The sequence below is a fragment of the Saccopteryx bilineata genome, chromosome 6, assembly GCF_036850765.1.
Source record: "Saccopteryx bilineata isolate mSacBil1 chromosome 6, mSacBil1_pri_phased_curated, whole genome shotgun sequence".
NCBI classification, from domain to species: domain Eukaryota; kingdom Metazoa; phylum Chordata; class Mammalia; order Chiroptera; family Emballonuridae; genus Saccopteryx; species Saccopteryx bilineata.
Window position 1 is genome coordinate 119146369 of NC_089495.1, and position 24402 is coordinate 119170770.

Below are 24402 nucleotides of genomic sequence, written 5' to 3' on the forward strand. Positions count from 1 at the left end.
AAGCAATCAGAGAAGAGAAAGAAATAAAAGGCATTCATATTGGGAAAGAAGAAGTAAAGGTTTCACTTTTTGCAGATGATATGATCCTCTACATTGAAAACCCCAAAGACTCCATAAAAGGACTACTAGAAATAATAAACCAATATAGTATGGTCGCAGGATACAAAATTAATATACAAAAGTCCATTGCCTTCCTATATGCCAACAATGAAACATCAGAAAATGAGCTAAAAAAATCAATCCCCTTCATGGTTGCAACAAAAAAATAAAATACCTACGAATAAACATAACAAAGAATGTAAAGGACCTATATAATGAAAACTACAAAGCATTGTTAAAGAAAATCGAAAAAGATATAATGAAATGGAAAAATATTCCTTGTTCTTGGATAGAAAGAATAAATATAGTCAAAATGACCATATTACCCAAGGTGATATACAAATTTAATGCATTTCCCATCAAAATTCCAATGGCATTTTTTAAAGAAACGGAACAAAAAATCATCATGTTTATATGGAACTATAAAATACCCCAAATAGCCAGAGCAATCCTAAGGATAAAGAACAAAGCTGGGGGCATTACAATACCTGATTTCAAATTATATTATAGAGCCACGATAATCAAAACAGCATGGTATTGGCAGAAAAATAGACACTCAGACCAATGGAACAGAATAGAAAGCCCAGAAATAAAACCACATGTATATGGTCAAATAATTTTGATAAAGGAGCCAAAAACACACAATGGAGAAAAGAAAGCCACTTTAATAAATGGTGCTGGGAAAACTGGAAAACCACATGCAAAAGAATGAAACTCAACTACAGTTTGTCCCCTTGTACTAAAATTAATTCAAAATGGATCAGAGACCTAAATATAAGACCTGAAACAATAAATTACATGGAAGAAAACATAGGTACTTAACTCATGGACCTTGGTTACAAAGAGCACTTTATGAATTTGACTCCAAAGGCAAGGGAAGAGAAGTTAAAGATAAATGAATGGGACTACATCAGACTAAGAAGCTTTTGCACAGCAAGAGAAATTGACAACAGCCTGATGAGGTGGTGGTGCAGTGGATAGAGTATCGGACTGGAATGCAGAGGACCCAGGTTTGAGACTGCAAGGTCACCAGCTTGAGCGTGGGCTCAACTGGTTTGAGCAAAGCTCACCAACCACCTTGGACCCAAGGTCACTGGCTTGAGCAAGGGGTTACTCAGTCTGCTGAAGGCCCACGGTCAAGGCACATATGAGAAAGCAATCAATGAAAAACTAAGATGTCACAATGAAAAACTGACGATTGATGCTTCTCATCTCTGTCCGTTCCCGATTGTCTGTCCCTATCTATCCCTCTCTCTGACTCTCTCTCTGTCTCTGTAAAAAAAATAAAAATAAAAGGAAACTGGCAACATAACAGACAGCCAACTAAATGGGAAATGATATTTTCAAACAACAACACAGATAAGGGCCTAATATCCAAAACATACAAAGAACTCACAAAACTCAACAACAAACAAACAAACAATCCAATAAAAAAGTAGGAAGAGGACATGAACAGACACTTCTCCCAGGAAGGAATACAAATGGCCAACAGATATATGAAAAGATGTTCATCTTCACTAGCTATTAGAGAAATGCAAATCAGAACTACAATAAGATACCACCTCACACCTGTTAGATTAGTTATTATCAACAAGACAGGTAATAACAAGTGTTGGAGAGGCTATGGAGAAAAATAAACCCTCATTCACTGTTGGTGGGAATGTAAAGTAGTACAACAACTATGGAAGAAAGTATGGTGGTTCCTCAAAAAATTAAAAATAGAACTATCATATGACCCAGCAATTCCTCTACTGGGTATATACCCCCAAAACTCAAAAACACTGGTACATAAAGACACATGCAGCCCCATGTTCATTGCAGCATTGTTCACAGTGGCCAAGACATGGAAACAACCAAAAGTCCTTCAGTAGATGAATGGATAAAGAAGATGTGGTACATATATACTATGGAATACTACTCAGCCATAAGAAATGATGACATAGGATCATTTACAACAACATGGATGGACCTTGATAACATTATACTGAGTGAAATAAGTAAATCAGAAAAAACTAAGAACTGCATGATTCCATACATAGGTGGGACATAAAAATGACACTCAGGGATATTTACAAGAGTATGGTTGTCACTGGGGCTGGGGAGGGGAAAGAAGGGTGTGGGGGTAGAGGAGGGGCACAAAGAAAACCAGATAGAAGGTGATGGGACACTATATGACTTTGGGTGATGGTATGCTACATAATCAAATGTCAAAATAACTTGGAGATGTTTTCTCTGAACCTATGTACCCTGATTGATTAATGTAACCTCATTAAAATTAATAAAAAAATCAAGCAGGATACAAATAAGTGGAAGCATATACCGTGTTAATGGATAGGAAGAATAAACATCATTAAAATGTCTATATTACTCAAAACAATCTATAAATTCAAAGCAATTATTATGAAAATACCAATAGCATACTTTAAAGCTATAGAACAAATATTTCAAGAATTTATATGGAACCAGAAACCTGAATAAAGTGGGAGTTATCGCACTTCCTGATATTAAGTTACAGGACCATTGTACTCAAAACAGCTTGGTACTGGCATAAGAACAGGCATATATTGAATAGATCAATGCAACAGAACAGAGAACCCAGAAATAAACCTATGCTTTTACGGTCAATTGATACTTGACAAAGGATGTGAGAGTATACAATGAATAAAAACAGTCTCTTTAACAAATGGTGTTGGGATAATTGAACAGGTACATGCAAAAAAAATGAAACTAGACCATCAACTTACACCATACACAAAAATAAACTCAAAATGAATAAAAGATTTAAATGTAAGTCATGAAACCATAAACATCTTGAAAGAAAACACAGGAAGTAAACTCTCCAACATCTCTCATAGCAATATCTTTGCTGATTTACCTCCACAGGCAAGTGAAATAAAGGACAGGATGAACAAATGGGACTATAACAAGCTAAAAAGCTTTTTCACAGAAAAAGACATGAACAAAATAAAAAGACAACCCACACAATGGGTGAACATATTTCCCAATACGTCTGATAAGGGGTGAATACCAAAAATTTATAAAGAATTTCTAAAACTCAACACCGGGAAGGTAAACAATCCAATTATAAAATGAGAAAAGAACTGAATGAACACTTCTCCAAAGAGGACATAAAGATGGCCAATAGGCATATGAAAAAATGTTCAATATCACTAATCATTAGAGAAATGCAAATTAAAATCACAATCAGATTCCAGCTCACACCTGTCAGAGTGGCGCTCATTAACAAAACAACACAGAATAAGTGCTGGCGAGGATGTGGAGAAAAGGGAACCCTCCTGCACTGCTGGTGGGAATGCAGACTTGTGCAGCCACTGTGGAGAAGTGTATGGGGTTTCCTCAAAAAATTAAAAATGGGACTACCTTTTGACTCAGCTATACCACTTTTGGAATATATCCTAAGAACACTAAATCACTGATTCAAAGGAAGTTATGCACCCCCATGTTTACTGCAGCATTGTTTACAATAACCAATTTCTGGAAGCAGCCCAAGTGTCCATCAGTGGATAAGTGAATTAAAAAACGGTGGTACTTATACACAATGGAATACTATATGACCATGAAAAAGAAGGAAATTTTACCTTTTGCGACAGCATGGTTGGACCTGGAGACTATTATGCTAAGTGAAATAAGCCAGATAGAGAAAGACAAATATCATATGATCTCACTTACATGTGGAATCTAATGAACAAAGTGAACATGAATGGAATAGACCAGACCAGGATCATAGGAAACAGAGGAACAGCAGTCAGAGGGAAGGAGGATAAGGGAATGGGATCAGAGACACTAAAGGGATTTATGAAATTATATATACTTAACACAGAGATATAGACAGCAGGACAGTAAATCTTAGAGGGAAGAGTGGAGTGTGTTGAGGGGAGGGGGCTAGGGGAGTATAAAGGGAGACATGGGGGTGGGAGGCTAAGGAGTTATATTTTGTGGGACACTTGAATTTATGTAAACACAATAAATTAAAATTAATAAAAAAATTTTAAAAAGTATAATTCAATCAATAAGGCATTGACAAACAGTCATGACACATGTTGAAATATTCAGATGAAACCAACCCTTTCTACTGCATAGTACACGGGAGAATAGTGTACATTTTCTGCGCATTCTTATTTAGCTTTTCATACTGAGCATCCTTGAGACAATAACCAAAAACAATAATAATAGCGTTTAAAAAAAAACACCATGCAGGCTCAAGATGGCATCACATATGCTAAAAGCTTATATCATTAAACTTTGTTTTAATACCTTTTTTAATGGCTGTTTCAAGCTCTCCTAGAAATACAATCTTCATCAACCAATCTAGAATTTTCTGCTTAGCACTAAAGATGTAATCTATCACATGAGCCCTTTCTATCTCTCAAAGGAAGAAGAGGCAATCTGCATGATAAACCCCTTGCTCGCCCATACTTCCCCCAAAAAGAAGATATCCTGTCTTAAAAAGAATCTTTCTTTTCTTTTGCTGATAGTCCCTTTGGCCTACCCTTCTACCTCCAAAAACCTTTCATTTTGTACAGCCCCTTGAAGTATCTCTGCTTGCTAGGTGGGATTCTGTTCACTGACTCGTGAATCCTTTAATAAAGCCAAGTTGATATTCAAATTTACTTCACTGATATATTTATTTATTTATTTATTTTCTGGCAATAGCAATGGATAATAATGATAGATAGCTACTCTTCATGGGCAAATACACCTTGAAAAATACTAAAATTTGGATTTACATTATTATGTTTTGTTTTCACAAATAGCCTATGAGGTAGGTATTATGACACCATGTTAAATGAGAGAAAGCATAAACTCAAAGGACAATTCGTTCAACATCACATCCTTGGTTACTAAGAATGGCCATTTTTAGTGGTTCAGAAACAAAACAGGGAGCAATGTATATTCAACATTGTATTATCTCCTCAATGTAAGCCCTACGCGGGAAGAGGCATGCTGCCCTGGCTTCCTAAGTGCCCTGCATGGCTCCTGAAAGGCATTCTCTAAAATGTATGTTCAAAGAGTTAATAAAAGAAGTAACAAACGAATGAATAAAATGTAATAAAATGTATAAAAAATTTTGGATAAAAATATAAATATATATTAAAATATAAGTAATTCATATTAAAAATTTTGTGTTGGACAACCCTTGACAATAATGTGGCTGATTCAGTGACTGAGTATCACTTGTCGTATTTGGTTATGAGGATGCAGTTCAAGGGTCAGAGTCAGAATGTCTTTTTAGTGCCTTCACAAAAATCACTGTGGCCAAAGACAATGTTAAGTCATTTATTATAACAAGATCAAAATCAGTGAAGTCATCACTGACTGCAGAGACAACAAAAAGGAAACAGTGAGCAGAGCCTGTGTTCATTGCCTCATTTCATGGGTAGAGCATCCTGGGAATGTTTTTCCACTCATCATTTATTGGATAATATCTCACTGAGCAGATGTAGCATAAGAGAAGAGCTTTATAAAGTTTATAAACACTAAAATTCCCATCTCCAAAGAAAACTCAATAAAGAAAAACATAAAATAATTTTGTGTTAACAGTAAATCTATAAGATGGCTGGGCCAAAATTCTGAGGCCACTTCAATATTTCACCTCATTTTATCAGTTCTGATGCATGAAATTACTACTAACTTTCATATTTTACATTAAAATCTTTAGTTGAATGAAGTTTTTCATCAATTTACCTATATTTTTATATTAAAATTATTCCAATCTCTGTAAACTATCAGGTCTCTGAGTCCTAAACACAAGAATCTAAGGAAATGAGTGATCTTGTTGACATGGTTCAAACTAGCATGTGTGATTTTAGAATTAGAGGCAATACACGCAAAAGCTCCTTTCTTCATTGTTAGAGGAAAAACTCTTTTTAATTAGTTTCAGGCTAAAAAAAACAACAACAAGAAAAACTAGAAGCAAAATCAGGTATCTTGAATCACAAAATCTAGTCAGAAACAGTAGACAGAGCCACTAGGGCCAATGCGAAATAATCAGGGCCAAGTTCAAAGTCAACTGAATACATTTTTTTTTTAATTCAAAAGTCTTATTTTCTTTTTCTTTCTTTTCATTTTACATAGATTTTTTCCCAACAGTTGTTCTGGAATAAATAGTTACTATAATTCAAAAGTGAACAGAGATCCAATATTTTCTTGAGATGCAAGTAAACAGGTGTTTTGAGAACTCAAACAGTGAAGGAGACAAAAGTACAAATATGTCAGGTGATAAGTGTAATAGATCTGAATTTCCTTGTTCAATACTTTAAATCCATGAAATTTTTCATAAGAAATTTATTACTGTCCTATTAGCTTTCTTAACTTCTTATTCCTGAAAAATCAAGAAACTAGTAAGCCAGACATAACAGAAGTTTTAGCACTTTTATCTGCTATTGCGCCAAAGATTTTTTCTTTATTAATAACTTCTAATAATGTATTTTATTAACATAATACCTTATAATTCACCAAAAGGCTTCACATATATCTATACATATTTCACTTCATATACATCTGTGATGGGCATCTATTATATGTATAAATACACATCGAATTAAATGTTATAAATATTAGATTCATTAAAGAGATGAAAAAACTGAAGCTTAAAGAGGTCAATATAACTCTCTAAAGTAACAAGACTTGCCCTGGCTTGTTGGCTCAGTAGATAGAGCATCGGCCTGGAGTATATAAATGTCCCGGGTTTGATTCCTAGTCAGGGCACACAAGAGAAGCAACCATCTGCTTCTCTCTCCTCCTTCTCCTCTTTTTCTCCCTCTTCCTCTCCCACAGCCAGTGGCTAGATTGGTTCAAGCATCAGGCGCTGGGCACTGAGGATAGCTCAGTGGGTCTGAGTGTGTCAGCCTCAGGCGCTGAGGACAGCTCGGTTGATTTGAGCATTGGCCCCAGACAGGGTTGCCAGGTGGATCCCAGTCAGGACACATGTGGAAGTCTATCTCACTATCTCCCCACCTCTCATTTAAAAATGTTAATCAAAATAAAATAACAAGACTTATAAATGAGAGAACCAGAGCTCTTAATGTGAAATTCTAAAATTCATTCGATTTTCCATTATGCCAAAGTAAATGTGTTCATTTTAACAGAGATACCAAAATAATCACTAATTATAGAACCACTTATCATTCTTTAATGTATTTCATAATTATTAATCTGAAAAATAAATATCAATCAAACAATAAGCATCATCTGCTTACAGTTAAATAGAAAATGCTCCTACTGAATGTTGGAATACCATTGTTAAATTTTATGGTATTTTAATGGATAAAATCTGGCAGCACTCACCTCTTTTTGACGGTACTTAATGGCCAATTTTAGTCTTGCAAGATCATTTCCACTTTGTTCTTCAATGAGGCTATTGTCATCCCGGTAATTAAGAATGATTTCTAGTTCTCTGGAGCTTCTGGTTTGATCCAGTAGGTCCTTAGCAAACTGTTTGCACTGTCGTGACAGTTCCTCATACTCTGACTTGAATTCGTTCTCCACCTTGCTCAGTTCCTGAAGCTCCCAGCTTAGCTGAAAGGCTGTCAGAAAAGGGTCTTCGCTGGACAGTGCAATGAGAGAGGGGCTGGCCAAGGCCTTGTAGATGTTGAGTCTGGAGCGTGAGTGGCGGAGGCTATCCACATCCGAACTGGAGACGCACTCAACACAGTTGCAACGAACCTCATGGGGTCTGGGCACTGAGACCCCTTTCTGAACTAAAAGTTTTATTATCTCATAATTATTCGTGTGGGCTGCCAGAATGATTGGTGTAATGTCTGGAGTGAATTCAGAGAACTGCTTATCAAGGAGTATGGGAGGCACCTAGGAAAAAGAGAAAAGCGGAGGGGATGAATATTTATCCACTTGATCAAGCCTGTGGATGTCAAACAGCATTAGGCCACACTGATGTTAAAGCAAGGTTCATAAACCTTTTGCTGGTTTTATGCAGGAGAGATATGGCTGTTTTTCAAAAAAGACAGGAGGAAATCACAGAAAAAAATAACTTTCCAATATAATGACACGTTTTCCTCTCTTTAATCTTAATTATGACATTTTATGAGATCTTAAAATAAGGGACTACGGAAACCCTCTGTTTGATGCAGGGGTCCCCAAACTTTTTACACAGGGGGCCAATTTACTGTCCTTCAGACCGTTGGAGGGCCGCCACATACAGTGCTCCTCTCACTGACCACCAATGAAAGAGGTGCCCCTTCCGGAAGTGCAGTGGGGGCCAGATAAATGGCCTCAGGGGGCTGCATGCGGCCAGTAGGCTGTAGTTTGGGGACGGCTGGATTACAGCCTCCCTTGCTCCCAATTTATCTGACAATCTTTGCTTCTCTTTCATAGAGATATTGACTCCCTAAACAATAAAAAAAATACATCAAAAGATAGTTAATCATTTGTTTTAAAACCACATTTTCCTCTGTAATAGAAGTATTTTAATTCTTCCATTTAAACAACATTTTTACTGTCTTAACTATTTGTTTCATTTATATTTTATCTTCTGCATTCCTAACATTCAACCGATGATTAGAGTTGGCAGGAGAACATAAGAGAGCTAATCTTATGCTTTCTGTATTCATTTATTCCCCTATGGTATATTTTCCAGATGACGATACTCCATTGCTAATATCATTGTTTTATTAAAAATAAACAAATGTTTCTTAGTGAATCAGGTCACTAGTCTTCATGCATACAACTTTTGGCTTCCTGTTGGCAAAAAGTCATCATGGCATCCATAAAAATCAGAGCTACATAGGACAAGTTAAACAAGTATGGCAGAAAAAATTATGACACATGTCACATTAAAATATGCTGCTGGTAAAATATGAAAGAACCTACAACAGGATCAAAAGGAAAGTAGCCATGCACAGAAACCCATACTGATATAAAACTTCAATTACACTACTTTTCAGTAGAGGTGTGGGGCTTTCTATGTGAGTACTTAAATCTATATGTTTTTGTTTTTTTGTTGGTTTTTTTTTTAATGGCTACTTAGCCACCATCTTTCTTTTTTTTTTAAACTTTATTTATGTATTCATTTTAGAGAGGAAAGAGAGAGAGAGAGAGTAAGAGAGAGTAAGAGAGAGAAGGGGGAGGAGCAGAAAGCATCAACTCCCATATGTGCCTTGACCAGGCAAGCCCAGGGTTTTGAACCAGCGACCTCAGCGTTCCAGGTCGAAGCTTTATCCACTGCACCACCACAGGTCAGGCTAAATCTATATGTTTTGAATTCAACTGGCTGTTTAGCATATCCATTTGTTTCATAAGAAACACTACATAAAAATAAAAGGATGAAATTATCTATTTTAAATAAATGCAATCAGTTAATAAAAAAAAGACAGTAACAACCATGATTCTTAAAATGTGCTTATTAGAGAAACCACACTGTCTTTTGAGAAAGTCCATTACATTTAGGCAGGGCCAATACATGCTTAATTATTTTTTAAGCAATCTGTCATTTTAAAGATAACATTAACTAAAAAATTAAGTATATATTTATTACAAAGAGAAAAAGTCCATTAAACAAAACTGAGAAAGAAGTCATCTCTAACTATATACTAAGTGTTTACTATGGCGGACATTTAGGGAAAACAAAGCCATAAGTGAGTAAGTTCCTATAATAAATGCGCATTTAAGTGATAGACAGACTTACTTTAATGGGTTTTTCTGAATTCAGTGTAAGTTCATCCTGGATTTCTGTACTTTTTAAAGTATCAACAATTTATTAACCATGAAATACAACTTGGAAGAATTTTTCAGGAAGTTTTATGAAAAAATACTTATGACTATATTAGTGATATGATAAAAGAACCAATTAAAATATGTGAGACTACACCAAGGATAAATTATTTACTTAAAAAAAATAAAATTTGCCCTGGCCAGATAGCTCAATGGGTTAAAGCATCATCCTAAAGAGCAGAGGTTGCTGGTTGCCAGTTCAATCTCTAGTCAGGGCACACACAGGAACAGATCGATGTTCCTGTCTTTCTCTCTCTTCCTTCTCTCTAAAATAAATAAATTTTAAGTGATTGGATTACGTATTTAGTTTACTCAGTAACCTACCACTAAGCAGAAGAGGCAATTAAAAGAGGACTGAAGCTAATTATGTGTTCCTGATTTCCACATTGCATAACTGGAAAGTTGTTCTGGCTCTCTTTTGTCCAAACTGTACAAATGAATATTTATTCAGTGCCTTTTTCTCAACCTTACTATAACATTAGTTATAATACTAACTGTATTACTTTCATGTCACATAGCATTAAAAATAACTGGCACACACAAGAAATGTATTAACTCATAAACTGATGCTTTTCTCAGAATTAACCCAAATGCTTTATACCTGGAAGCAACCTAGCACTAATCTGATGTATACATTTTAAACTCAGAGTGTGATATTTAACCCAAATATAGAAATTTTTTAAACTAAAACATACCTTTTTAAAAATTTTTTTTTATTTATTCATTTTAGAGAGGAGAGGGAGAGACAGAGAGAGAGAGAGGAGAGACAGAGAGAGAGAAGGGGGGAGGAGCTGGAAGCATCAACTCCCATATGTGCCTTGACCGGGCAAGCCCAGGGTTTCGAACCGGCAACCTCAGCATTTCCAGGTCGATGCTTTATCCACTGCGCCACCACAGGTCAGGCCAAAACATACCTTTTGAACTACTGTTACAGTATAAAATTTTGGGAGAGAAATTCATGCTGAAGTAACTAACATTCATTTAATTTAAGAGTATTTATTCCTTTAAATCCAGACTTTATTAAAATGTGTTGTATAAATTGAGTAAAAGAAATTTACTTACATACCATTTGGTGTATCCTAAATTTTTAAGGCTAAGTAGATTCATAACTTATCTGGCTCTACTATTTTTCTTTTCTTTTTTAGTGAGAGAGAGACAGAGAGGGAAAGAAAGAGAAACAAATGGAGAGGAAGGGAGAGAGATGACAAGCATCAATTCATAGCTGCAACACCTTAGTTGTTTATTGATAGCTTTTTCATCCATGCCTTGGCTGGGGGGCTCCAGATGAGCTAGTGACCCCTTGCTCAAGCCAGAGACCTTGGGCTGAAGCCAGTGACCTTTGGGTTCAAGCCAGCAACCATGGGATCATGTTGATGATCCCATGCTCAAGCAGGCAACCCTGTGCTCAAGCTGGTGTTGGCTCTACTCTTACTTAGGTACAATACCTTGTGAAGGTCTTTTATCATCTCTATATTATGAAAAAGAATATCCCCTGTAACATGAAGTTTTTAAGATTCTAAAACCTTAGTAGTATTCCAGTTGATAACACAATATTAGAAAATTTATAAGATTTCTTTTTCAACTGCTTCAATAAAAATGTAATTATTTCATTTTGCTTTTAGCTTCAATGTTTTTTTTATTTACTGTATGAAATCCTACATTTTTTTTCCAAAGTGAGAAGCAGAGAGGCAGAGAGACAGACTCCCGCATGCGCCCAACCAGGATCCACCTGGCAAGCTCACTAGGAGGTGGTGCTCTGCCCATCTGAGCAGCTGCTTTATTGCAACCAGAGCCATTCTAATGCCCGAGGTGGAGGCCATGGAGCCATCCTCAGTGCCCCAGCCAATTTTTGCTCCATCGAAGCCTTGGCTGTGAAAGGGGAAGAGACAGATCGAGAGAAAGGAGAGGGGGAAGGGGAAAGAAGGAGATGTGTGCCCTGACCAGGAATTGAACCTAGGACTTCCACACACTTGGCCAACGCTCTACTGCTGAGCCAACTGGCCTGGGACTCAAATACTACATTTTTTTTAAAAGTCAAGATTATAACTATCAAATTTACCTCATTTACCTCTCTTATACATCATGTTGACTTTCTTATTCAAACCAACACAAGAAACTTTCAACTTAGAATTACATTTTAAAATTGTTATTTAAAACTTAAAAATTTTATACATATACACAAATGCATACACACATATGTATAATCAATGAATGTCTACAAAAAGCAAGTGATTACTATGTGAATGGATGAATGAACAAATGGCTAATGATTTACCAGTAGGTTTATAGCTGATAAGAGCAAAGAATTTTGTGCCTTCCACTGCTTTGAAGACTGAACTTTTAAAGATATTACTAGTTTGGCCTGACCTGTGGTGGCGCATTGGATAAAGCATCAACCTGGAAATGCTGAGGTCGCCGGTTCAAAACCCTGGGCTTGCCTGGTCAAGGCACATATGGGAGTTGATACTTCCAGCTCCTCCCCCCCTTCTCTCTCTCTGTCTCTCCTCTCTCTCTCTCCCTCTGTCTCTCCCTCTCCTCTCTAAAATGAATAAATAAAAAAAAAAGATATTACTAGTTTGATCTGACATCTAATGAAACCTTAATCCAGAAAATAATTATAAAGAGTAACTCAAAAAGAACCAGCCACCATTAAATACATAGGACTCAAATGAGGGGTTCTGAAATTTCATGTGCCACAGACTGCTTTGGAAATATGAAGCAGTCTGTGGATCCTTATTTAGAAAGAATATATTTCTAAACATAAATGCATAGCATTATACAGAAAAAGCTATTTAAATAAATTAAAATACATTTAAAAACAAATATATGAAGAAGTAAACATGTGCTATCTATTAGTGCATTAAATAAAAGGATTTATGACAAGTATTTGAACTCATTTTGAATGATCAACATAAATAAATCAGATATATGGTAAAACAATGATATGATAGTGAAACATCTGATTTCTAATACTGACAAAGACATAAGGATTGTTAGCAAAACTGTTTTTTTGGCCTATGTTTATAATTGAAGTAAATTGTATATTCAGTTTAGAATGCAGTAAAAATAACATGCAATTTCCCCATCCCTGTTCAGATATCCTTGAATTTTATCTCTTGCATCTAGAAAACTCTTCAAATCTGATTAAATTGAACCTGGAAGACTCATGAGAATTAACTAAAAAGTACTAATCAGTTTTTCAGAAGAGACAACTGGAGAACTATAAAGACTTTCTGGGGGAAAAAAATCTAGTATTATATTTGAAATTTAAAAAATAAATTTATCCTTATTCAAAGATACAATGTTCTATGTTATAAATGTCCTAGAACATCAAGTAGAACAAACGCATCACACATGCACATGCACAGAACTACACATAGATATTTACTTCATGAGGGAAAATTCTGGAGATTTACGGAAAGATCCAGGAGACTTATCATGTAAATAAATTATATTTAAGAAGAAAATAAAGAACAAAGAAAGAAAATGCACACAAAAATGTTTCATAAACAACAAGAAAGGACCAAAAAAAGAAAAAATTTATGGACACCAACAACAGTATGGTGACTGTGGGTGAGGGAGGTGGAGGAGGGCATGGGAGGGGTAAATGGTGACCGACCGAGGAGGACTTGTCCTGGGGGGGGTGAACACATATTATGGTGCACAGGTGATGGGCTGTGGAATTGGCCACCTGAAACCTGTATAGTTTTATTAATCAATGTAACCCTAATAAATTCAATTATAAAAAGAAAAAAATGTTAAAAGAAAAAATAGCACTACAGAGAAATTTATGTATTTATTGTTTTGTGAATCTAAAATATGGGGGAAATATTTTGTTCCTAGATAAAGCTCTGATATCTTAATAATTCTAAGTCTCTCCAAATAAACCTATGCATTTAATATTATTTATTTGGAATTTTTAAAGTTGTTATTTATAATTTGGTAGAACTATTTTATCAGTTCATATGAGGAATATATAGTCAAGAATTGAAAACTAATGAAATGGAGAGTATAATTCGAGAATATAGCAAGAAATACAAATCAGTGGAATATAATCTTAGCCAGAACTATTTCTCATTATATATGGGAGCTTTATATGTGAAAAAGTGGAATTTCTATTCTATTGGAAAGAGTAATCAATATATGAACTAGCAGTAAAACAATTTTCTACCCAAAAATCTAAACAAAATTAAATCCTATCTCATTTCATAATAATAAATTTGAGATAGAGTAAATATTTGAATGTAAAAAGAAAAAGTTAAATATTTTAGAAATGCATAAAGAAAGGTTGAAAAACACAGAATGGAAAACCACATGTTTTATGATATAATTCCTAATTAGAATATCCAAAAATAACATAAAGTCATAGGATAAATAAATGACAGTAAATCATATTTACAGCATATAAAATATACTATATATTCATATCACATGAATTAAAAATAAATTATAAACAACCCAATGGACAAATGAATAATTATAAATAACAGTTTCACAAAGAAAATTTTAAAAGTCAGAAACATTGGATAAATTTTCTCATTAATAATCAGAGAAAAAATATTAAAATAATAATGAACTAAAATAATTTTGTCCATCATATTGTCAAATTTAAGAAGCTGTAGAGACAGACTTCTTTTCATCAAAAGACAGAGGAATATAAATTATATGGCCTTGATGGTAAGTATCTGATGTGGATGTAAATTTTTTTTTTTTTTTTTTTTTTTTTCATTTTTCTGAAGCTGGAAACAGGGAGAGACAGACAGACTCCCGCATGCGCCCCACCGGGATCCACCCGGCACGCCCACCAGGGGCGGTGCTCTGCCCCCCAGGGGGCGATGCTCTGCCCATCCTGGGCGTCGCCATATTGCGACCAGAGCCACTCTAGCGCCTGAGGCAGAGGCCACAGAGCCATGCCCAGCGCCCGGGCCATCTTTGCTCCAATGGAGCCTTGGCTGCGGGAGGGGAAGAGAGAGACAGAGAGGAAAGCGCGGCGGAGGGGTGGAGAAGCAAATGGGCGCTTCTCCTATGTGCCCTGGCCGGAAATCGAACCCGGGTCCTCCGCACGCTAGGCCGACGCTCTACCGCTGAGCCAACCGGCCAGGGCCCCTGTGGATGTAAATTTTGAGAACCAGTCTCCCTTCTGTGAACCCTTGTCACAGAAAACAGTATTTTTTTGTGTATTTTTCCTAAGTTAGAAGCAGGGAGGCAGACAGACTCCCTCATGTGCCCAACTAGGATCCACCTGGTGTGCCCACCGGAGGGCAATGCTCTGCCTATCTGGGGCCATGCCTCCACTGCAACTGGAGCCATTCTAGAACCTGAGGTGGAGGCCATGGAGCCATCCTCAGTGCCCAGGCCAACTTACTCCAATGGAGCCATGGCTGCAAGAGGGGAAGAGAGAGAGAGAGAGAGAGAGAGAGAGAGAGAGAAAGAGAGAAGCGAGAGGGAGAGGGATAGAAAAGCAGATGGGTGTTTCTCCTGTGTGCCCTGATCAGGAATTGAACCTGGGACATCCACTTGCTGGGCTGACACTTTATCACTCAGCCAACTGGCCGAGGCCAGAAAAATCCATTTAAAAACAAACAAAAAAGAGAGTTTATGCAACAAGTGAAGAAAGAGTGCATATTACACAGTTCCTGATTTTATCTTCTTTATGGGCTTTCATACAAAATACAATTTTTCTCAAACTTGGGTCAGGGATACATCTAATATAAATATGAATAACATGTCAATAACTGTTTTAGCTTTTTAAAAGTTAAAATTTTAGATTGCATTAGCTAAATAGTTTCTTGTAAGCCTATTAAAAGTCTACTTTGAATTAAAAATGGCAGCAAATAGAAATAGTCTGTATTGATATGAATAGGTGTTATGATGAGGCACACAGTAAATATAATTCTACAATAACTTGGATGTCAAATTTATTATAGAAGTATGATATGCACTTGAACCAAATAAACAAGGACCTGGTAAGAAATTATTGCATCTCACTGACACTGTTAATACAAATATGCCTTGATTCTGATGGCAGTGACACAAACAATAGCCAACAGGAACGTAGCACTTAACCATGGCCATGGCCATGCTAGGACCTGTAAAAGCCTTGGTTAATCATTAAACTCATCTCAGTTAAGCTTCAGAATCATTTTTGGAAATAGATGTTATTATCTTCTTTTTTACAAAAGAGAATAGATCATAGAGAACTTAAAAGGCTTGTCCATGGTCACAGAGATGTCCATAAAGCTTGATGCCAGAGTCTAATTCTTAATTAATAGATTGTGTCTTGTATGGAAGGCAACTGTGATATCCTGGAAATAGCTCAGGTGTCTAGAGTAAGAAAATATGCATTAAATCCTCCTTCAACCATTTCCAACGTGTGTGAAAATGACACAACTAGTTATTTTTTCTGCTTTTCCATTTTGCCATTTTGAAATGTGGACATTTATTCAAGATACTTTTCATTGTGAAATAATAACTGGAGAAATATATATCAAAGCTTTCTCAGGGTTAATTCTCACAGGGCTCTGGTAAAGATTAAATGTGAAAACATGTTGTAATCTTTAAATAACTAAATAACAGGAAAGTGCTATGTGACAAGCCCAAGATTGTTAGAAGAAAAGGAAGAAAACTGTCATTCAGTTTCTGCCAGATTCATCTGTTTCTCCTCACATAGACACAGTCCCAGTTAATAGTGCTTGATTCATCTGAAAGGTAGAACAATAATTTCCTGGAAGACCAGTTTCACAATTGTAGATGTCAAAGTCTTGGTGTGTATTTTTCATTACTGAAAATTGAAAGCTCCTAAAACAACATGTGCTTTTTATTGTGTACTATAGATGTATCATAAATGACAATTATACAATATTATGTATTTGCATCTCGGATAAAAAAATAAAGACTTCTATTTCAATGCCGAAGGAGACATCAAACAAACAGCAACTTTAAATCACCACCACCTCGAGTTAAGCTTAATTATTAAAGTGACTAGAGGACTATTATCACTAACCCCAAATTTGTTTAGTTCACAGACATCACTTTTATTTATCAACTATCTCTTTTTATATGTTATATTGAAGGAAACTCTATTACATGATATCTAACTGAGATCTTTATTTGTTGAAATGTGGCTAATGGGTCAAGTTTATAGCTAATTTTATAAAGATTAAATGTTAATTCTCTCTCTCTCTCTCTCTCTCTCTCTCTCTTTTTAAGTGAGAAGAGGGTAGAAACACTCACACATGTACCCTGACCAGGATCGACCTGGCAACTGCCATCTTGGGCCAATGCTCAGCTGCAAGAGGGAAAGAGGAAGAGGGGGCAGTGGAGGAGTAGATGGTAGCTTCTCCTGCGTGCCTGACCGGGGATTTAACCCACGACGCCCGCACGCCAAACTGACACTCTACCTGAGCCAACCAGCCAGGCCAGAATGAAATATTAATTCTGATTACTAATTCTATTTTTAATTTGGCTTGCCAGTGTTTATCACTGTCTCCTTTTTAACAGTCATCAGTTCTTCAATGACTTCTTGTTGGTGGTAGTGTATGGGCTCAAATATTTGCCATCTCACTAACCATGAATCTGTAGCTTTGAAAAAGGTTTTACCTCTTCCCTAAACTTCAATTTTCTCATCTGTAAAATGAAGATAATTATAGTATTTACCTAATAGAGTTCTTTTATGGATTAAAAGTAAAGATGAATAGACGTGCTGTGTACATATTTGCTAAAACATAATCTATTATGATTATTATAATTATCATCCTCACTATCATCATCATGTTCTCTGGTTATTTTTTCTGTTTCACTCACTGAGACTCCTTCTGCTGTTTGTTCTTGCCTTGAGCACTGTTTTTTTCTAGGAATCAAACTTAAGCCCAGTGTTCTTCTGCATAAAGAATTCACATTAGTTTTTCTTTTCATGTTAGTTATGGTCTGTCTGTGCTAATTTTTATTCTTGCAGCAATTCAATAATGCTTTGGAGTACACATTTGACAGAAGTCTTTCTTCAAATTTGGGCAATATAGCAACAAACAGAACAGACAAAATCCTTGCCTTTCTTCATTTTGATAATCAAATCTGTCAGTCTTTTCTGTCCCTAACATTGTTCAGTATAAGCCAAGCACCAACTCATTAATCTAGGTCATCAATCTATGAGAGTGAATGTCATGCATACCATGTTTTATATAGACTAAATATCTGCTTTACTATTAAGCTCAGAAAGTAAACCCCTAGCTCTTGAAAGAGACTCTGTATTCACATATTTTAAATTAATTTCAATATTGTTCATTTGGGAGTGAAGTCAGAGAAATGGTGCCATGAGGAGTGCTCTCAATACCTCTCCCAAAAATTTCAACAAGTTCTACAACTGGAGACAGAAAAATCTATTTCTGGAGCATCTGGAAGTCCCACACTGAACAAGAATGTATGATTGGGCAAAAAGTTGGCTAAATATATAATCAACCCTGAAGGAAATAAGATGGAGAACAGAACACTCTGCCTTCCTCACTAACCTGAGCAGGGGCTGCTTTCACTTGGAACTGAGAGAGCAGGGGCTGGGGCCGTGGAGGGAGACAGGCTGGGGCACAGACGTTGAAGCCGAGGAAAGAGTGTGCCTGCAGCGACTCAGCCCTCTCGAGCCAACGCCGGCGCTGACTCCGGCAAGGGCGGGTGAGCGGCGGCCACCATTAGCCCCGATATCCTGGTCGGCAAGCGCGAACAATGTATGAGAGGTTCCTCCTAGTGCCCCGGGCGTGAGCACCCGAGTTCCTGGACAGAGGGGCAGAGTCAGAGGCTTCTGTGTGGGCTGTGACCAGAGTCTCGGTGTGGTCCCTGCTCCCCCAGCAACGGTGTGCAGGGAGTCCGTGAAAGTGAACTTTTCTACACCTGGACTTCTTCAGTGGGCAGGTGCCTCACCCAGCCATTCAGGCTGACATCCCGGGGAAGAAAACAGACAGAAGTGCTAGGGGGAGGAGGTGCAGGCAGCTTGCAGACTGTCTCTGGAGCAGATCTGTGGATCCAACTGCTGAAATTAGCTTAACTTACAGTCTGCTCACTGCCCAACTGGCTTACACGGCTCTAGTTGACAAGGTCTCTCTCAGATCAGCGATCTAAGATAAGAGGCGTGATATTTTTTAGTGCTTCTTGCTCTGTACGTAGGGGCAAGGGCAACTTCCTGTCAGTCGATACAGGGTAAAAAACACATTCCTATGGAACAAACCTCAGAGAACACTGCAGAAGTTAGACAGGCTAGGCTGTAGGCTTTTTAACAAGGAAGAATCCTGTAGAAAGCAATCCCATGGAACGCCAAAGCAAATTTAACTAGACATGCCTGGGGAACCTTATAAAGGAGCCTGAACAGAAGTCAACATGCCCCCCTACCTGCTTAAGCTGGTGGCTCTGATTGGCAGAGCTTTCACACTCAGGGCTGTGCGCTAAAAAGAGGAACTTGGCAGCTTTTAAGATCTCCTTTTCTGCAGGCAGTGACTAGGGCATCTTCTTCCCAGCCAATACATGTTACAAAGTGCAAAAAGCCTGGGGAGAGTGGTCCCACAGAGTGCTGAGGCATACTGGACATGCCTGGAGGCTCATAAAAAGACACCTTGAGAGCAATTGGTTCTCAGCCCTGCCTGATTATGTTGGCAGCTCTGACTGACAGAGCCTTACCCAGAGCCCTGTGCTGATTAGGGATCTGCCAGCTCTTAGAGCCTCTTAATCTCCAGGCAGTGGCAGTGGCAACCTCATAGCTGGATCATCAGGCTGCTAATTCAGGAAGGAGAGACTAGAAGAGAGGCTCTGGGAAAATGAACTCTCCCATTGTTGGAGCCTGCAAATGCTAACAAGCCCAACTACCAATGAGACTGAGACCTAGTATATGACATTGCATAGAGACTCATCAACTGCAAATCTCTACCTAAGTGTGCCACAGGGGTAGAGCCTGAAGTACAGAGCCACTGACCAGGAAGAGGGAGAGAAAAGAAAAAGGTAGAAGAGAGTCTCTCAAAATCAAGAAAAATCCATAGTGTTTAACAGTCTTTATAACTTTCTCCACTTTTTTTTGTTTCTTTCATTTTCTTATCTTTATTTTTTTTCTTCTTCCACCTTGGTCCTTTTATTCTCTGCTCATCTTAATCTTTTCTTTTCATCTTGAACTACATTACCCATAAGTGTTACATTTTCCATTTTTTTCTTTTCTTTTTTCTTTCTAAGAGGGTTACACTCCAAAACCTTTAACTCTCTTTTTTTTCTTTTTTTCTCCCTCTCTCTTAGTTTCTCCTTTATTTTTCCTCTCATTCGATCCTAACTCACAAACAAATTATTTTATTTTGGATTCAAATTTTTTCTTTCTGGCATTTTGGGTGCTTTTTACTTTGCTTTTTAACTCATCAGCATTCCCCCCAACCACGGCTTTCCATTCTATGTAGTTTTTGTCCCACTTAATACAATAGTATTTTTATTCTTTTTCTTGTTTCCCTTTTATCCCTTTCACTATATCTCTCAGTAGACCATCATTTAAAAGCAAATTATTTTATTCTTGATCCAAACTTTTTCCTTTTTTTGCATTTGGTGGCTCCCTACCTCCTTTTTGCCCCTTTATCGATTCTCCTCAACTCAGACCCTCCATTATAGGTAGTTTTTGTTCCATTTAGAATATAATTCTCAGTTTTTCGTGGTATTTTCTCAAAGAAGGAGAGAAAAAAAGAAATAATAATTTTAAAATTATTTTCTTTATTGTTGTATTTTTTATTTACTTTTTATTCTTTATTAATTCTCATTAGTGGTATTAACAAAACTACCCTCAGAGGCCAATAAGGAAAAAGAAATCGAATATCATGGATACAAAAGACAGAGATGTAGCACAGATAGATGAGGAAAAATCTACAGAAAGGCAATTTAGGGAACTCAAAAAATAACTCAACAAACAAAGAATATATTACCAAGGAAATTGAAACTAAGAAAAAAAATCAAACAGAGATGAAAAACTCAACTCATGAACTGAAAAACGAGGTAACAACTTTGCTAATAGAACAGGCCAGATAGAAAAGAGGATTAGTGACATAGAAGACAGGCAACTTGAGGCACAACAAAGAGAAGAAGAGAGAGACTCAAGAATTTAAAAAAATGAGAAAGCCCTACAGGAATTGTCTGACTCCATCAAAAAGACTAACTTAAGAATAATAGGTATATCTGAAGGAGAAGAGAGAGAAAATGTAATGGAGAACATATTCAAACAAATAATAAACAAGAACTTCCCAAGCCTGTGGAAAAAACTAAAACCTCGAATTCAAGAAGCAAACAGAACACTGGGTTATCTTAACCCCAACAAACCTACTCCAAGGCACATCATTATAAAATTGGCACAAACCAACGACAAAGAAAAAATTCTCAAGGCAGCCAAGGAAAAGAAGAATACAACATATAAATGAAGGTCTATTAGATTATCATCGGATTTCTCAGCAGAAACTCTATAAGCTAGAAGAGAGTAGACTACAATATTTAAAGTTCTAAAAGAGAGGAACTTCCAGTCACGAATACTATACCCATCAAAGCTATCCTTCAAATACAAAGGAGAAATAAAAACATTCAGGCCCTGGCCGGTTGGCTCAGTGGTAGAGCATCGGCCTGGCATGCAGAAGTCCTGGGTTCGATTCCCAGCCAGGGCACACAGGAGAAGCGCCCATCTGTTTCTCCACCCTCCCCCTCTCCTTTTTCTCTGTCTCTCTCTTCCCCTCCCACAGCCAAGGCTCCATTGGAGCAAAGATGGCCCGGGCGCTGGGGATGGCTCCTTGACCTCTGCCCCAGGTGCTAGAGTGGCTCTGGTCACAACAGAGCGATGCCCTGGAGGGGTAGAGCATCGCCCCCTGGTGGGCAGAGCGTCGCCCCCTGGTGGGTGTGTCAGGTGGATCCCGGTCGGGCACATGTGGGAGTCTATCTGACTGTCTCTCCCCGTTTCCAGCTTCAGAAAAATACAAAAAAAAAAAAAAAAAAAAAAAAGAGAAAAACATTCACAGATACAGAAAAGATGAGGAAATTTATCATCAGAAAACACCCATTCCAGGAAATACTAAAGGGGTTTTCCAACCAGATACAAAGAACAAAACAAAACAAAACCACAAGTAAAAGCTCCACCAAGAACACAATAAAACCAAATTTAAACTGTGACAACAAAAACAAAAAAGGGGGAGAGGACCAAGATTAACAGTAGCAAAGGACAATGGAGTGCAGAAGTGCTCCTAAGATAGTGTACTACAATGAACACGATATGTATTCTTTTCATTACTTAATGGTAACCACCACTGAAAAAACCACCACAGAAGCACATGACTTAAAAAAGGTAGTAACAGAGGAAAGAAGTATGGATTACAACCAAACAAAAACAAATGATAGAAAAACAAGAGAAGAATCAAACAAGAATCAAAACTAACAGAAAGCAATATATAAAATGGCAATAGGGAACTCTCAAGTATCAATAATTACACTATATGTAAACAGATTAAACTCACCAATAAAAAGACACAGAGTAGCAGAATAGATTAAAAAAGAAAATCCAACTGTATGCTGCCTACAAGAAACACATCTAAGCTACCAAGATAAAAACAAATTCAGAGTGAAAGGCTGGAAAAAAAATACTCCAAGCAAATAACATCCAAAAAAAAAGCAGGTGTAGCAATAGTCATATCTAACAATGCTGACTACAAGACAACAAAAGTGATCAGAGACAAACATGTTCATTTCATAATGATTAAGGGGACGCTGAGTCAAGAAGACATAACACTTCTTAATATATATGCACCAAACCAAGGAGCACCAAAATATATATGACAGCTACTGACTGACCTAAAAACAAAAACTGACAAAAATACAATCATACTTAGAGACCACAATACGCTGCTGATGGCTCTAGATCTTTTATCCAAACAGAAAATCAATAAAGAAATATTGGCCTTAAACGAAACACTAGGATATGATAGACATCTATGGGACATTTCATCCCAAAGTGACAGAATACACATTTTTCTATAGTGTACATGGAACATTCTCAAGAATTGACCATATGTAGGGCCACAAAAACAACATCAGCAAATTCAGAAAAATTGAAATTGTACCAAGTATATTTTCTGATTATAAAGCCTTGAAACTAGAATTCAACTGCAATAAAGAGGTAAACAAACCCACAAAAATGTGGTATCTAAACAACATACTTTTAAAAAATGAGTGGGTCAAAGAAGAAATAAGCTCAGAGATCAAAAGATATATACAGACAAATGAAAATGACATTACAACATATCAGAATCTCTGGGATGCAGCAAAAGAAGTAATAAGAGGGAAGTTCATATCACTTCAGGCCTATATGAACAAACAAGAGAAAGCCCAAGTAAACCACTTAACTTCACACCTTAAGGAACTAGATATAGAAGAACAAAGACAACCCAAAACCAGCTAAAGAAAGAAAATAATAAAAATTATAGCAGAAATTAATGAAATAGAGAACAGAAAAACTATAGAAAAATTAAAACAAGGAGCTGGTTCTTTGAAAAGATCAACAAAATTGACAAACCCTTGGCAAGACTCACCAAGGAAAAAAGAGAAAGGACTCATATAAACAAAATCCAAAATGAAAGAGGAGAAATCACCACAGATATCAAAGATATACAAAGAATTATTGTAGAATACTATAAAAAACTATATGCCACCAAATTCAACAATCTAGAAGAAATGGATAAATTCCTAGAACAATACAACCTTCCTAGACTGAATCATGAAGAAGCAGAAAGCCTAAACAGACCCATAAGCAGGGAGGAAATAGAAGAAACTATTACAAACCTTCCCAAAAATAAAAGTCCGGGCCCAGACGGCTATACTAGTGAATTCTATCAAACATTCAAAGAAGACAGAGGACAATTTTACTTTGTGTGATGGGTATGCAACATAACTGAATGACAAGATAACCTGGAGATATTTTCTTTGAACATATGTACCCTTATTTATTAATGTCACCCCATTAAAATTAATAAAAATTTATATAAAAAATATTGTTCATTTAATCCATGTTGAATTTATCTATTTTATATTTATTTATCCCTTAATAGATTTTAAGTCTTAATATTGTGGTGATTGTACAATATTTTAATTAAAATTTTACTGTAATTTACTTAATCACCTCTATTTTGAATACATAAAAGAATGAGTGATTAAATATCAATGTCTGTTTTATTTGGTTTTGTTTTTGCTAAACATTGCTAAATTACTTATCCAAAAAGGATTCAGTTCAAACAAAAATAAACAATGCTAGTTTCACTATATTGATAGAGTACAAAATAATAGAAGACTGTATAATTTGTTGATTTTTCATTTAGTGTTAAATAGAATTATTTTTATCAATTTTGTCATGTTTTATAAATTCTTTTTTTCTATATAGTTTTTATTTTATGATTTCATTTTAAATATACAAATGAATATATACCATTAAATTAAGACAGAAAATCTTAAAATAAATCAAATCTTTCAGAGGTTAAAAATCACACCAAGATTAATCTTAACTTTTTTTAACTTTTTCTTCATTAG

The 24402-nt window shown here is 36.4% G+C and overlaps 1 protein-coding gene across 2 annotated transcripts in view; it reads right to left on the reverse strand.

The window, feature by feature from the left end:
* Window positions 1-24402, reverse strand: part of TRPC4 (transient receptor potential cation channel subfamily C member 4) — a 270133-nt gene that overhangs the window by 192519 nt on the left and 53212 nt on the right. For both annotated transcript variants that reach the window (XM_066234980.1, XM_066234979.1), the window contains exon 3: window positions 7408-7926. In XM_066234980.1, the coding sequence (XP_066091077.1) occupies window positions 7408-7926 (519 nt within the window). The remainder of the gene's footprint in view (window positions 1-7407; window positions 7927-24402) is intronic.